The sequence below is a fragment of the Neofelis nebulosa genome, chromosome 3 (genome assembly GCF_028018385.1).
Source record: "Neofelis nebulosa isolate mNeoNeb1 chromosome 3, mNeoNeb1.pri, whole genome shotgun sequence".
Lineage (NCBI taxonomy): Eukaryota > Metazoa > Chordata > Mammalia > Carnivora > Felidae > Neofelis > Neofelis nebulosa.
This window is the reverse complement of record NC_080784.1, coordinates 102,991,762-103,006,162: the sequence shown is the minus strand read 5'-3', so window position 1 is coordinate 103,006,162 and position 14,401 is coordinate 102,991,762. Positions and strand designations below refer to the sequence as shown.

The 14,401-nt window shown below is 41.9% G+C and overlaps 1 protein-coding gene across 2 annotated transcripts in view; it reads left to right on the top strand.

Annotated features, from left to right (window-relative positions):
* The first annotated feature begins 494 nt into the window (after window positions 1-494).
* Window positions 495-14,401, top strand: part of FGF2 (fibroblast growth factor 2) — a 69,550-nt gene continuing 55,643 nt past the window's right edge. The window contains exon 1 of one of the 2 annotated variants that reach the window (XM_058721451.1): window positions 495-1,278. In XM_058721451.1, coding sequence (XP_058577434.1) covers window positions 1,101-1,278 — 178 coding nt within the window. In that variant the 5' untranslated portion in view covers window positions 495-1,100. The remainder of the gene's footprint in view (window positions 1,279-14,401) is intronic. The other variant, XM_058721450.1, reaches the window with a different exon arrangement.

The following is a 14,401-nucleotide window of genomic DNA, read 5'->3' as shown; positions in this document are numbered from 1 at the left end:
TGCCCTCAGCTTGCCCCAGTCTCCCTCATCAAACACACTTGTAATCACGTAAGGATTTGAGGCCTATCTTCATCTTTCCACGTTGGCTACTTCAAGTTAGGGTGGTAAAAGAAAATGTTTTTCTCTTAGCAATCCAGTCTGCTCTCTTCCACTGTCCTCTTTTCTTTCCTTTTATTAGTAAATGATTTCAGCCTCTGCCTTCAATTATAAAGTTTGTGCCCCACACGTATCCCCCTCCCCTATTTTGGTGATTAGAGGTGTTCAAAACTTATTCTGACACAGTATCCGCCCTCATTTCGGAATCCTTCACTTCTTGGGGGTGGAAATAGTTTCTTCTCTGGAACGCTGGCAAGGAAAAAGAATGGGGGAGAAAGTTGCATTTAAACGTTTAAAAGTTGAGTCACGGCTGGTTGCACAGCAAAAGCTCCACAGTGTGAGGAAAGACTAAATATGCTCGGCAGGGTGGGCCTGGGGCGACTTCTGGGGAACTAGCCGGGGTCGAGCCCCTAGAGCTGCGGAGGCCCCGGGCGGTCGCCTCCCGGCGCGCCCTCCTTACCTCCCCCGCTCCCCGCTGCCCCCCTGGGACTGATGTCGGGCGCTTGCGTGCTGCGGCCAAAGCTCCCGATCCAGAGGCCGGCCTCGTAAAGTCCCGAGCGAGTAGGGGGCGGCGCGCAGGAAGGGAGGAGGGCCGGGGGCGTGCGGGGTTGGTGGGTGTTCGGGGGTGGAGATGTACAAGATGTGACGCCGCGGCCGGGCCGGGGCCAGAGCGGCGGACGCGGTGCCCGCGGTTGCAGCCGGAACCCGGGCGCTGTAGCTTGGAGAGGCGGCCCTCCGGAGAGCGGCGGCCGCGGAGACACCCAGCCCTAAGCCCCGGCTCCCGAGCGCCGCCGCGCACCGCGCTCCAGGGCAGACGCGGAGGGGAGCGGCCCAGAGGCACGACGCTGGGGGCCCGCGGGCGCGGTCGCGCGCCGCCGGGCGGGAGGCTGGGGGGCCGGGGCCGGGGCCGTGCCCCGGACCGGGTCGGGGGCCGGGGCCGGGGGACGGCGGCTCCCCGCGCGGCTCCTGGGGCGCGGGCACCCCGGCACGGCCCCGGGGGGGCCATGGCAGCCGGGAGCATCACCACGCTGCCCGCCCTGCCGGAGGACGGCGGCAGCGGCGCCTTCCCGCCCGGCCACTTCAAGGACCCCAAGCGTCTGTACTGCAAAAACGGGGGCTTCTTCCTGCGCATCCACCCCGACGGCCGAGTGGATGGGGTCCGGGAGAAGAGCGACCCTCACAGTGAGTGCTGGCCCGCTCTTCTTCCCCGATCCCATCTCCACTCTTGTGGTTCTCTCCCCCTCCCCTCCATTCCCTCCTTGGCGCTTCTTGCTTCTCTTCACCCCGACCTTAGTGGGACTTGTGGTTTCTTTCCTAGCGGCCCTCGGTGGTTTCGGGTTCACCACTCGCCCCTTCCTCCCCAGCTGCGGTGTCGGGTTAGATCCTTCCCCAGGCTTTGGAGTGTGCCAGTTTCCCCTGGTAAACCAGTCCCCTGGGCCCTGAGCCTCCAAGGCCTGGGAGGCGGGCTCCCTTCGCGCAGACAACCTGTGACTTAGGGGATGCCCAACGGCGGAGAGGCGAGCGGCTGGCGGAGAAACAGTCTGGGTCCCCATCCTGAAGTTCCAACCCCTTCTGTGTTGGATGCGCGAAGTCCCGCGGACAAAGGCGGGGGAGGGGGGGACAAGGCTGAATTAAGTGCTCTTTACTGGAAAAATACCTTTCCAGAGTGTGCCCTTAAACTCTGATTTGGTAGGATCCAGGCCATCTGGCACACTGCTCTTACACATCCATTTCTATTTTTTTCCAAATTGCCGAAGGCTGAAGCAGCAGAAGATGTGGACCTTTTGTTAAAGTGCGACACACTTTTGTTTCAATAGTGACAAGAACTGCAAAAACTTTTATCTTTCGCGTGCAGTTATTAGCTTTGGGACCTTGAGCTTGTTTTCTGATACCTAAAAATGGGGATAATGTCTACCTTGCATCAAGTTTGAGGATCAAATGAGAATTCATACAAAGTCCGAAGAGAACTCATTTTACCATCGTACACTTTTGTGTTCTGTGAAAAATAATCTGTGGTTATAGAAATAACACTAGCCTAAATCATTGGTTCTCAAACTCCAGGAGTACATTAGAATCACCTGGGGGGGGGGGCGGTTATAACACATTGCTGAACGTGTCTCCCAGAGTTTCTGCTTCCTTAGGCCTAGAATTCCTTACACCTGATAATTTGCATTTGTAACACGTTCTCAGGTGATGCTGACCTGGGACCACACTTTGAGACCCACTGGTCTAGAGAAAAGAGAGGGAAAAGGGCATAAAACTGGCTGACACCGTTGGAATTTGAAGTGAGAGAAGGAGGATCAGAGCGTATTGTAACTGTTCTCCTGTAAGTGTAGGTAAAGAGTCTGTTTTAAAAGCTGTGAGTTCCACCTTTATTGGTTTCTGGCGAAGAATCTGATCCTCTATTTGCCTGAGAAAAGACCTGCAGGAGTTCCGAGCTCCACGCCCCAGGAGTCACCTCTTTATCCTAAGATGCTGATGCAACGTCCTTCCCACCTGTGAAGTGATTGGAAGAGGCGAAAGCTTTGCACTGAGATCTGAGTTGACAAATGAGAAATGTGCTTTTATAGTGCTTGGGTTTTTATTGATTCCAAAGCAGCAACAAGCAAAAGATGCAGGTCTTTCATTTTTTTCCAGGCCTGCCATAATTTTTAAATGTTATCAACCGCTTCCATTCAGTAAAACTGAAAAGATGCTCGTAATCCAATATGTATGGGTTAGTGCTATTTCTCTATTTTAGTAATTTGAATAGGTTTTCCAAATTAAATTTCAAGCTTTGTGTTTGAAGTTTGTTTTGCAGTAGTCTGCTAGGTGAACACAGCTGATTAGGGCCAGGTGCATATATATCCCAATGAGTTTTGTTCTTTTCTAGCAGCATTAACTGTCTATAATAATAAAAAAGGAGCATGTTCTAGGACTACAAGATAAAAGAGCTCTCCTCCATATTAGGTTCATGTTGGACCTTCCCCTAGTACTCTGTCTCTCTCTCTTTTTTTTTTTTTAAGACCCTTTATTAGTTGCTGGATTTTTTTTTTTCCTTTGAAGCTTTTGATACCCTATTTCCTTTAGAATATAACTGTATGGGGGTTAGTGACTGAGGATAATTCTGAATTGCATACCACACTACCACCCTTGTAATAATAGCTGTTAACTGTTTCTTTCCAACTCTGAGTTTTTTTGCTATCTTATTTTACCTCACTGGTTCTCATAGGTGGGTGATTTTGCCCCATCCCCCCACCCCCCAGCGTCTGGCAATGCCTGGAGACACTTTTGGCTCATTTGGAAGGGTGCTACTGGTATCTAGGAGATCCAAGCCAGGGATGCTGTTAACCATCCTACAGTGCATCCTACTTTATCCCAGCCACAATTTTTCTTTTCTTTCTTTCTTTCTTTCTTTCTTTCTTTCTTTCTTTCTTTCTTTCTTTCTTTCTTTCTTTCTTTCTTTCTTTCTTTCTTTCTTTCTTTCTTTCTTCTTCTTCTTCTTTTTTTTTTTTTTTTTGAAAGAGAGAGAATCCTAAGCAGGCTCTTCACTAGGCTCGATCTCACAAACTATAAGATGATGACCTGAGCCGAAATCAAGAGTTGGACGCTTAACTGACTGAGCCACCCAGGTGCCCCAGATCCCAGACGTTAATAGTGCTAAGGTTGAGAATCCTTCCAACTTGATAACTAGCTAAAGACTACATGTTAAAAGTGAAGATGAGAACACTCCAGATTTGTGGAGGGTGCTGATTTTTTTTCACCTTTTAGCAGGCAATAGACTAACAATACAAACCTAAAGATGTGATGAATTTAAACCACTTCTGTGTAGCTCAACCTGGACATAAGTTTAAGTACAGTCTATTTTTCTGACATGTCAAAGCTGTGCTGATAGTTGACCGAACCAAGACAGGACCGATGGGAAAGATACAAGGAAAAATGATTGTGGACATGATATAACAGTATCTTCCTAACCGCATTTCCTCCATTACCCCAAACAAATGACACTGACCAGAAAACGTGGGGAAAAAAGCAGAGTTGATGGTTGTCACAATTTCCCACTGAATTATGGCTCAAATATCTAGACCTATTTGAAAAGTTAAAAACCCTCTAGTCTCATTCCTCAAACTGTCCAGTTGAGCTGAAAAATCTCTCCGAGATTTATTCCTTTGGCATGAACATTTTCTGCCCCGATGTCTTTTAAAATGCAAATATCCTTTGGGTACTTGGAGGGATGGTATAAATGTGGGGGGTGCTGGTTAGGTATGGGGGATGTGTCTTAGGTGCTGAAGGGGGAGACAGGGCAAGGAGGTGTGAGGTGGGGAGGGCAGAGGCAGAAATGAAAGGGGAGGGAGAAGACTGAATATCAATTTTCCAACTTCTCAGTGTTGTTGAAGGCCCCTTTTGCTTATACCTGGGTATTCTGCTTTATTTTCACTTGAAAGGGCCAATTTTCGTGCACTTTCCTTCTAGTCATGGAGTAGCTTTTGTTTGACATGAGATTTTGATAGAAGCACAATACGGTGACAAGAGTCTGTTTCTCCAGCATGTGTGCTCCTCACCCAGCTTCCTTGTGTCCTGGATGTTTTAATTGGCCCCTTCCAAATGTCCATGGGATTGTGTAACATTATTTACTCTTAAGTAGTGAACTATGTGAAAACTTCCGAAGAGGGAACACTTTAGCCTGAGTGGCACGTACGCCGTGTGGTGGAGTGTAGCAAGAGAAATGTATGCTGCCTATGTACATTTTGGCATTAAATTTGGTCCAGATGCTCTTATTTAGGAAAAACTGGAGGCGGTTAGCAGTGCTGTTTCTACCCTTGGGCTTCTCTTGGGAGCTGACTGCCTGTTTGCCATACTTGTCTGCTTCCAGGTTCTAGAGGATACTGAGACTTGGAGACCTAGAGGGACCTGCCCACTCCTGTGTGGAGCAGGGATGGCATCCTGGCCCGCGTGACACCCGTGCCCTTTGCCACGGCACATATTCCATGCGACTCGACTCATAAAAACATGGACTTGTGAAATTCAGAGGGAGGTGTCAGACCTTTTAGTTCACTGATCTTGTTTTATTGAAGACAGTATTGAGGGTCAGAACAGTAACTGATCACCTGCCTTCATATGCCAATTTCCCCTGTGATCATCCTGAATGAGCTTCTTGCCCACCAGGTCCCTTGCCTTCTATTCCTGCCCTCCTCCAGCCTCATTGCACTCTTCCGTTCAGTCAGAGAGAACACCCTCCAGGGGCCCCACTTTGTGGGCTTTCTCCATTTCAGAGCACTGGGGAAGCCAGCCCCTCGGAGGAGGTCTTACTGGTTCACAGGTTACCTCTAGTTATGTTCCCAGGGCATTGGATAAAGCCACCTTTCTTCTCTACTTCATGTAAACGGAACCATTGATTCAGTGATTCTAGATTCTCTCCCCCATCTTTTTTTTGGGTAATATCTGGCAAGTGGATCCCACTAATCTGCCTCAATAAACACAATGTTTACTGTAATGCTATTTATGTGCAGTAAACAAATGAAGTAAGAATCTAATAGCTCATTTAATCATGGAAATCATGTCATTGGTACAGCAATGAAAGGACAATTCATGAGTCATAGATATTACCACACCTTAGCCTTTTAAGAAGGGTTAGATGCCAAGTGACTTCAGCCTAGAAGAGGCAATATCCCCTGTGACACGCCCTGAGGGCACTCCTTGTGTTTATAAAATGTCCATTATGTAATTAGGCTTTGACAATGGTATGACAACGGAGTTCTAAGTATTCTCATTTAGATTTTTGATGGCATTTTAAATGGATGGGTATGATTTTTAAGTTAATCTGAAAATAAAATATTACAGATGTAATAAGACACGAACCATTCTTTTATACATTATAATTATAAAATTGACTTTATTCATCTACGCATTGATTCTCAGAAATCCCCATCTGTGATATTAAAAAAGGTGATTTTTTAGGTCTCACATCATTAGAACTGTTATTTTTAAGCCACAAGATGTCTGTACAACAGGATAATGACTACACATGTGCCATAGCCTTTTCTTGTTTTTCCAAATTCCAGTGTTGATTTTCCAAAAACCCTACTTGGGCCCCTTTGTCCTGTGGCACACATCTGTTAGAAGGCTGCCTGGGGTAAGAGCCTAAGACGTGAACTGGAGCAAGGCAAATCCACACATTGCGGCAAAAACCTTAACCTCATTACAGTATTCTATCCAAGCAAATGTATTGTGTTGTGTTTTGCTTTTGAGTTTGTCATTTTCTGCACTCTGAAACCGGAGATCTGGCCTTGTACTCGTATGTTGTCAGTGCTCAATAAATATCCAATGCTTGATGGTTTGCAAAATAATTTAGAATATTGTATCTTTAGGAAATGCAGTTGTGGCTCAATGTTTCCTTGTTGTATTCATTGTTATATTAGCTATTGTATTCTCCTTTGCTATCAAATCCTTCCTCTAATCTAGGTTATTCATAGCCCCAGGAATTTAGGAGAGGACCAAAAGTGGTAACTCCCAGGGAACCTCACCCCTTGAGCCATAGACTATGTTTCTTAGAAGCCAGACTAGTTCCATTCTAAATTCCTGTAGGATATTTTTAGTTTGAAGAAATTTGGAGGACCTGGAGTCAACAGACAGCCAATATTCAGTGTTTAATTTATGTCTCAAGCCAGCTGTCCTCTGTCACTCTTCCTGCGCAAGGTGACTTTTAAATTGACCAGTGTATCCTTAATGCTTGCCTGTTCATTTACAGAAATCTGTAGAGTGTGTGTGTGTTTGTATTTTCAAAGGGTTACTTACTTTCCCCTTATTAACTTATACTCTAAATTGAATTATCTTACAGAATTCTGAAGTGAAAGGTTTCCAGGTTTTTAAGGTATTCTGGAGATTAAAAATTGAGGAAGTTCTTGCATGTATAATTGAACGATTGGAAGGAATTTTCCTGTTTAATTTATAATGTTTTTAATTAAAAAATTTTTTTTAATGTTTGTTTATTTTTTGAGAGAGAGAGAGGAGGAGGAGGGGCAGAGAGAGAGAGAGAGACAGGATCCAAAGCAGGCTCCAGGCTCTGAGCTGTCAGCACAGAGCCAGATGTGGGACTTGAACCCACAAGCTGTGAGATCATGACCTGAACTGAAGTTCGACGCTTAACTGACTGAGCCACCCAGGCACCCCAGTATAATTTATTTAATTTTAATTAAGATCTACATTAATTTGTAACTGTAATTTATAATTAATAAATAAAATTAGCCAAGAAAAGATTTTTTTTTTTTTGTCTTAAAGAAAATTTGTACAGAGTAGTCATAATCTGGCTAGATTCTGTGAGTACATTGTTCTCTGTTCATGATTTAGTGCTTGGTGAAGATGCTGACATCTTAAGGTAGGAACCATGAATTCTCCATATAAATAAGCATCATGAACAGCTTAGGACTTTTCCCTCAGGGTGTGCTCACTAAATGTCAGCTGCTGATGAAACCATTTTGTGTGGACTGGCCTGTGTAGTAACTACTCATGGCCCGTATTGCTGTAGAAAGCTTGGTTGAGGTTTGCTGTTCTCTTGGTGTAGTAATGCTTGCATTTAGGCACTTGGTCAATCTTTTAATGAAGGTGATTATATGTAACAAAGTTATATTTGAAAAATATTTGGGAATCTTAGAGATTGGGTGTTGGCATTTCTTAGAGTATTCCATATAGAGAGTGGAATCATTTTTCAGGATAAATAGTAAACTTGTTAGGAATTCTGCTTTCTTTAAAAAGCATTTTGGGTTTTTATCACGTACTATGTGGTATGAAGTTCCTTAGGTATGCTGTGCATTGTGTGTTCATTCTTTTGTGGCCAATATCCGGGAGTCCTGTGTGTTCTTTTTCTACTTCACCTCCTTTTCTCTTTTTAACTCTGGATCCTGTCCACCCCAGAATTCTACGTAAATCATGCTGGGCCCCAGTCTTCCACTTCAATCATGTGGCCTTATCCAATTTGTCACCCTACTTTTGACACGATACTATTTTCTGCCCCTGTCTTCTTGAGAATTCTTTGGTTTCTGTTATACCACATCAACCTAGTTTTCTCACCCGCCAACTATCCTTTCTTCTGATTTCTCCTTCTTTTGGTCTTTTGCTTTCATATTCCCCAAGGCTCTGTTTTGGGCTTCTACCTTTCTTTCTGGGCACTCATATTCCTTCAGCAGATCACTTATGGTCTTCGTCTCAGTCTCTGATTTCCCATCTCTGTGTTGATACTCTGTTTTCTTCTGCTTGAAGGACAGATAAACTGCCACTGTCTCAATTCAAAATGGGTAAAGAACTTAATGTGTTTTTCTCAACCTATTATCTCTTTCTACCCAATTTCTATTTGGAGTGAAATTATTTTTTTTAAAGTTTATTTATTTTGAGGCAGGGGAGGGGTAGAGAGAAAGGGGGAGAGAGAGACTCTCAAGGTCTCTCAAAGGCTTAGCACTTTAAGGGCAGAGCTGGATCCAGGGCTCGAACTCAAAAACAATGAGATCATGACCTGAGCCCAGGTCAGGAGTCGAATGCTTAGCTGACTGAGCCACCCAGGCACTCCTGTAGTTAAATTGTTCTTGTCTTCAAAGCTAGACACCTCAGAGTCTTCCCCACCTTAGTGATTTTTCTTTGCCGTGTCTTTTGATTTCCCCTGCCTTCACTTACCTACAACCAGACCCTACCTGATCACCCTTTTCAAATGTGATCTACCTGCTCAATTTTATTGCCCACTATTTACCATCCCTACTTCCCTGATGCTGCCAGTGCTCTTGCCTAATTATAGACCATCACTGCTACAGTGATTGGCCTTTCCTCATGTGATCCTTGTTTTGGAAGACGCTCTTATCAATTCCTCTCACACACTCTTTTTGTTTCCACCTTGCTCTTAAAAAAAAAAAAATCTCTTAACAGCTAATCTCAGCAGTTTTCTTTTTTTGTGAAATGTTCCCTAACTTCCCAGGGAGAAGTTGTTTTTATCTCTTTTTTCCCCATAATACTTGGTACATATGCTACTACAAAGTCTAATGATTTCTGTTGTAATACATTGTTGAATTGTTTCTCTCCCGGAGTGGGACTGTGAACTCCTTGCGGGGAAGGACTGGGACAGATTTTATGTATCTGACCTCATGCACAGTGGCCAAAGAATGTTTGTTAAGTTCTACATGTACCCGAAAAATTAGCCAACTCTTTTCACTTCCTTTCTGACTTTCTCACATCTTCCTTCTCTTCACCTTTCCTCAGGCTGTTTGCTTGAGCTGGAAAGTCTTCTCAATCCTCTTACCTTATCCTAGTCCTAATCATGCTTCAGGCTGCATTTCTTTACCACTGTCCTATACCATCTTTCCTTCATGCTTCTAATAGCTTGATGTGTTTTAATTTCATGTCCCCTAATGTTATTGGAAATTCCTAGTTGGTAAGGATTTAAACAAACAAACATTACCTAACAATCTCTTACTTTCTTTTCTTCTCTGAGGGTCCAAGATTGAATGAACTCATCCCAATTTCTCTTGGCTCCATTTGCTGAATGAATGACCAGGCTGAGGCCTATGAAGAGATTCAATCTACATTTGTGGAATGAGCTAGAACTTTAAATAAGCATAAATACTTAAGAATGAGGCATGTAAAGTGGATAAATTGAATGTAGCATAACTGTAGTTCTTTCTGTAGACACCTTTCATGTTATTTAAAGGGGCCAATAAAGGTAAAACATAATTGTTTGTTAACAGTACTTAAAAATTTTTTTTAAATGTTTATTTTTGAGAGAGACAGATGTGACTGAGAGAGGGCCAAGAGAGAGAGGGACACAGAATCCAAAGGAGGATCCAGGCTCTGAGCTGTCAGCACAGAGCCTGATGTGGGGCTTGAACCCACGAACTGTGAGATTATGACCTGAGTGAAGTCAGACGCTTAACCAACTGAGTCACCAGGTGTCTGTAGCATTATTTTTTATTGTGGAAGTTTTTCTTGTCAGCTATTGAATAACACATCAGTATTTCTAGCCAATTCCAGAACTAGTTCTAATCCTCTAAGATCTGAGAATTCATACTTCAATCAGACACTTTAATCCTTAAGCCTCTATCTCTTAAATTTAAAACCAGTGAATCATTTTATAAATTAGGATTAAAAACTATCTGGTACCATTGTTAGTATACTTTTTTGGGTGAGGAAATGGCACAAATAGTTTAATCCTAATAATCAGATTTATGAGCCAGAATTCATTGCAATCTTAAAACTCTTAAAAGGATAGAAATTGTATGACAAAGTGAGTCATAGTCTTTGTGATGTGATGTCTGTAAGGATGGGTGGGAGAAATTGCTGAATGACCAGTCTTATTCTATTCCTTTCTAAGCTGAATCATTTTGCAAATAGAAAACAATTCATAGGTTTTTCAGTGGTCATTACATAAATAGAAAATGGAAAAGAGTAACAGAATCAAATAATACCTCCATTTAAAAAATTACTTTCTGAATTGTATCACTTGATGAACAGTCTTTGTCTTGAATTAGAAACAAAATTTATTTACTGCTTTAATAACATGTATCTTTTAATCTAACACCTGTGGTCTTGGTCTCTGTCTCTGCCTCTTCTATTAATTATATTAATTTTCTTGCCTAGATTTTTTCTTCTGTGTAATTTGATCTTTCTCCTCATAGCTATTTCTAGCTTTGACTTGTTTGAAGATAGTGTGTGTATGTTGGGGAGAGGTATCATTTACTTATGGGCTCGATGACTACTTGAATTGGATAGGGATTCAAGAGAAGAAGGACCCTTTAATCTTGGAAATCTTGATTTGGTGTAGGCATAATCTTGCATTTTGCATGGTTGGTCCTCTTTTGTTAGTTTTCTTATTTGGAGGTTTGGAGAGCCTTTCTCGGAGGCAAATTTCATCTTAATCTTTAAATGTAAGATTAATTAACCTTATTTCCTTATTTTCTTTGAGGGCAAGGCATTTGTCCAAAACATTATGTGAAAAAAAGAAATATTCTATTTTATGTTTCTAAGTTTTAGAAGTTCTTCTTACATATTTATATTTTTACATTACTCTAAACTCAATAATTTAGTAATGGGAATATAATGCAAGTAAAATTGGGAAGACAATCTTGCTAACTGGTTCAATAGAGATACCATAGAAAAAGAGGACATTTATAGCAGGTGTTGGATTAAAAAATAATGAATTGCACAACTCTTTCAGCTACTATAGGGTTGGAGAAATGGGGCACAGATTATTTTGTAGGGAGGTTACTAAAGCCATGAAGTATTTATAGGATCTGTCCAACTTTGGCCAGATGCCTAGGGAGATTGCCATAGTGATAGGCAAAGTCACTGTACCTTGCGGGACAGGAAGGGCCAGATGGTTGGTTTCCATGTCAGTATTCCCAGGACCTTGATATTTACTGAATATTTTTTGAATGAGTGAATGAATGAAATTCTTGAAGATATGCTCTGTCAGTTCTTACAAATAATATGTTTAATCTTGATTATAAATTTATGAAGCACAAGTGTCATTATATGCCTCATTTATAGATAATACAGTCTTTGCTATTAGCTTTTCAAAACATGATCTCTTTGTGACAAGTGGTGAATTATGCCTTGTAGACTTCTTAGTGTTTAGAATACAGATTCAAACATGGTCAGAATTCCAGATAGACATGTAGCAGAAATTTAAACAAATATGATTTATTAAAAAAATTTTTATTTTAATTTTTTTAATGTTTATTTTTGAGAGAGAGAGAGGCAGAGAGAGACAGATATACAGAATCTGAAGCAGGCTTTAGGCTCTGAGCTGTCAGCACAGGGTCCCATGCAGGGCTTGAACTCACAAACTGCAAGATTATAACCTGAGCCAAAGTTGGACATTTAACCAACTAAACCACCAGGTTCCCCTAAAAATTTTTTTTCAATGTTTATTTATTTTGAGAGAGAGCTAGTGAGCTGGGCAGGGTCAGAGAGAGAGAGAGAAAGGAGAGAGAATCACAAGCAGCCTCTGCTCTGTGAGTATAGAGCTGGATTTGGGGCTCGAGCTCAGGAACCATGAGATCACGACCTGAGCCAAAATCAAGAGTCAGATGCTTAACTGACTGAGCCACCCAGGCACCCTTAAATTATTTTTTTAAATCACTATTTCTAGGGGCACCTTGGTGTTTCAGTCAGGTTGTATGCTGACATTATGGAGCCTGCTTTGGATTCTCTCCCTCTCTCTCTCTGTCCCCTCCCATACTCACGCCCTCTTTCTCTCTCTCAAGATAAATAAACATAAAAAAAAAAAAAGAAATGCAACAGATGTACATTGATTTTTGTATCCTGTGACTTACTGAATTTGTTCATCAGTTCTAGCAGTTTTTTGGTGGTCTTTCCGGTTTTTTATTTATAGTATGATGTCATCTACAAATAGTGGAACTTTGATTTCTTCCTTATGGATTTGGATGTCTTTTATTTCTTTTTGTTGTCTCACTGCTGTGGCAAGGATTTCCTATATTGTGTTGAATAAAACTGGTGAGGGTGGACATCCTTGTCTGGTTCCTGATCTTAGGGGAAAAGCTCTCAGGTTTTTCCCATTAAGGATGATTTAGGTGTGGGTTTTTCATATATGTCTTTTATTATGTTGAGGTATGTTCCCACTAAACCTACTTTGTTGAGGGCTTTCCTCATGATTCAATGTCATACTTTGTCAAATGCTTTTTCTGAATCCATTGAAATGATTATATGGTTCTTATCCCTTCTTTTATTGATGTGATGTATCACATTGATTGATTTGCAATATTGAATCACCCTTGCAACGCAGGAATAAATCCCACTTGATCATAGTGAATTTTTTTTTTTAATGTATTGTTGGATTCTGTTTGCTGTTATTTTGTTGAGAATTTTTACATCTGTGTTCCAAGATACTGGCTTGTAGTTCTCTTTTTTACCGATGTCTTTATCTAGTTTTGGTATTAGGATAATGCTGGCCTCATAGAATTAACATGGAAGTTTTCCTTTTCTATTTTTTGGAATAGTTTAAGACAAATAGGTATTAATTCTTCTTTAAATGTTTGGTAGAATTCACCTATAAAGCCATCTGGTCCTGGACTTTTGTTTGTTGGAAGTTTTTTTGATTACTGACTCTATTTCTTTGCTGGTTATCAATCTGTTCAAATTTTCTATTTCTTTCTGTTTGAGTTTTGGTAGTTTATATGTTTCTAGGACTTTTTTTTTTTTTTTTTTTTTTTATTTATTTATTTATTTTTTAATATATGAAATTTACTGTCAAATTGGTTTCCATACAACACCCAGTGCTCATCCCAAAAGGTGCCCTCCTCAATACCCATCACCCACCCTGCCCTCCCTCCCACCCCCCATCAACCCTCAGTTTGTTCTCAGTTTTTAACAGTCTCTTATGCTTTGGCTCTCTCCCACTCTAACCTCTTTTTTTTTTTTCCCCTTCCCCTCCCCCATGGGTTTCTGTTACGTTTCTCAGGATCCACATAAGAGTGAAACCATATGGTATCTGTCTTTCTCTGTATGGCTTATTTCACTTAGCATCACACTCTCCAGTTCCATCCACGTTGCTACAAAAGGCCATATTTCATTTTTTCTCATTGCCACGTAGTATTCCATTGTGTATATAAACCACAATTTCTTTATCCATTCATCAGTTGATGGACATTTAGGCTCTTTCCATAATTTGGCTATTGTTGAGAGTGCTGCTATAAACATTGGGGTACAAGTGCCCCTATGCATCAGTACTCCTGTATCCCTTGGATAAATTCCTAGCAGTGCTATTGCTGGGTCATAGGGTAGGTCTATTTTTAATTTTCTGAGGAACCTCCACACTGCTTTCCAGAGCGGCTGCACCAATTTGCATTCCCACCAACAGTGCAAGAGGGTTCCCGTTTCTCCACATCCTCTCCAGCATCTATAGTCTCCTGATTTGTTCATTTTGGCCACTCTGACTGGCGTGAGGTGGTATCTCAGTGTGGTTTTGATTTGTATTTCCCTGATGAGGAGCGACGTTGAACATCTTTTCATGTGCCTGTTGGCCATCCGGATGTCTTCTTTAGAGAAGTGTCTATTCATGTTTTCTGCCCATTTCTTCACTGGGTTATTTGTTTTTCGGGTGTGGAGTTTGATGAGCTCTTTATAGATTTTGGATACTAGCCCTTTGTCCGATGTGTCATTTGCAAATATCTTTTCCCATTCCGTTGGTTGCCTTTTAGTTTTGTTGGTTGTTTCCTTTGCTGTGCAGAAGCTTTTTATCTTCATAAGGTCCCAGTAATTCACTTTTGCTTTTAATTCCCTTGCCTTTGGGGATGTGCCGAGTAAGAGATTGCTACGGCTGAGGTCAGAG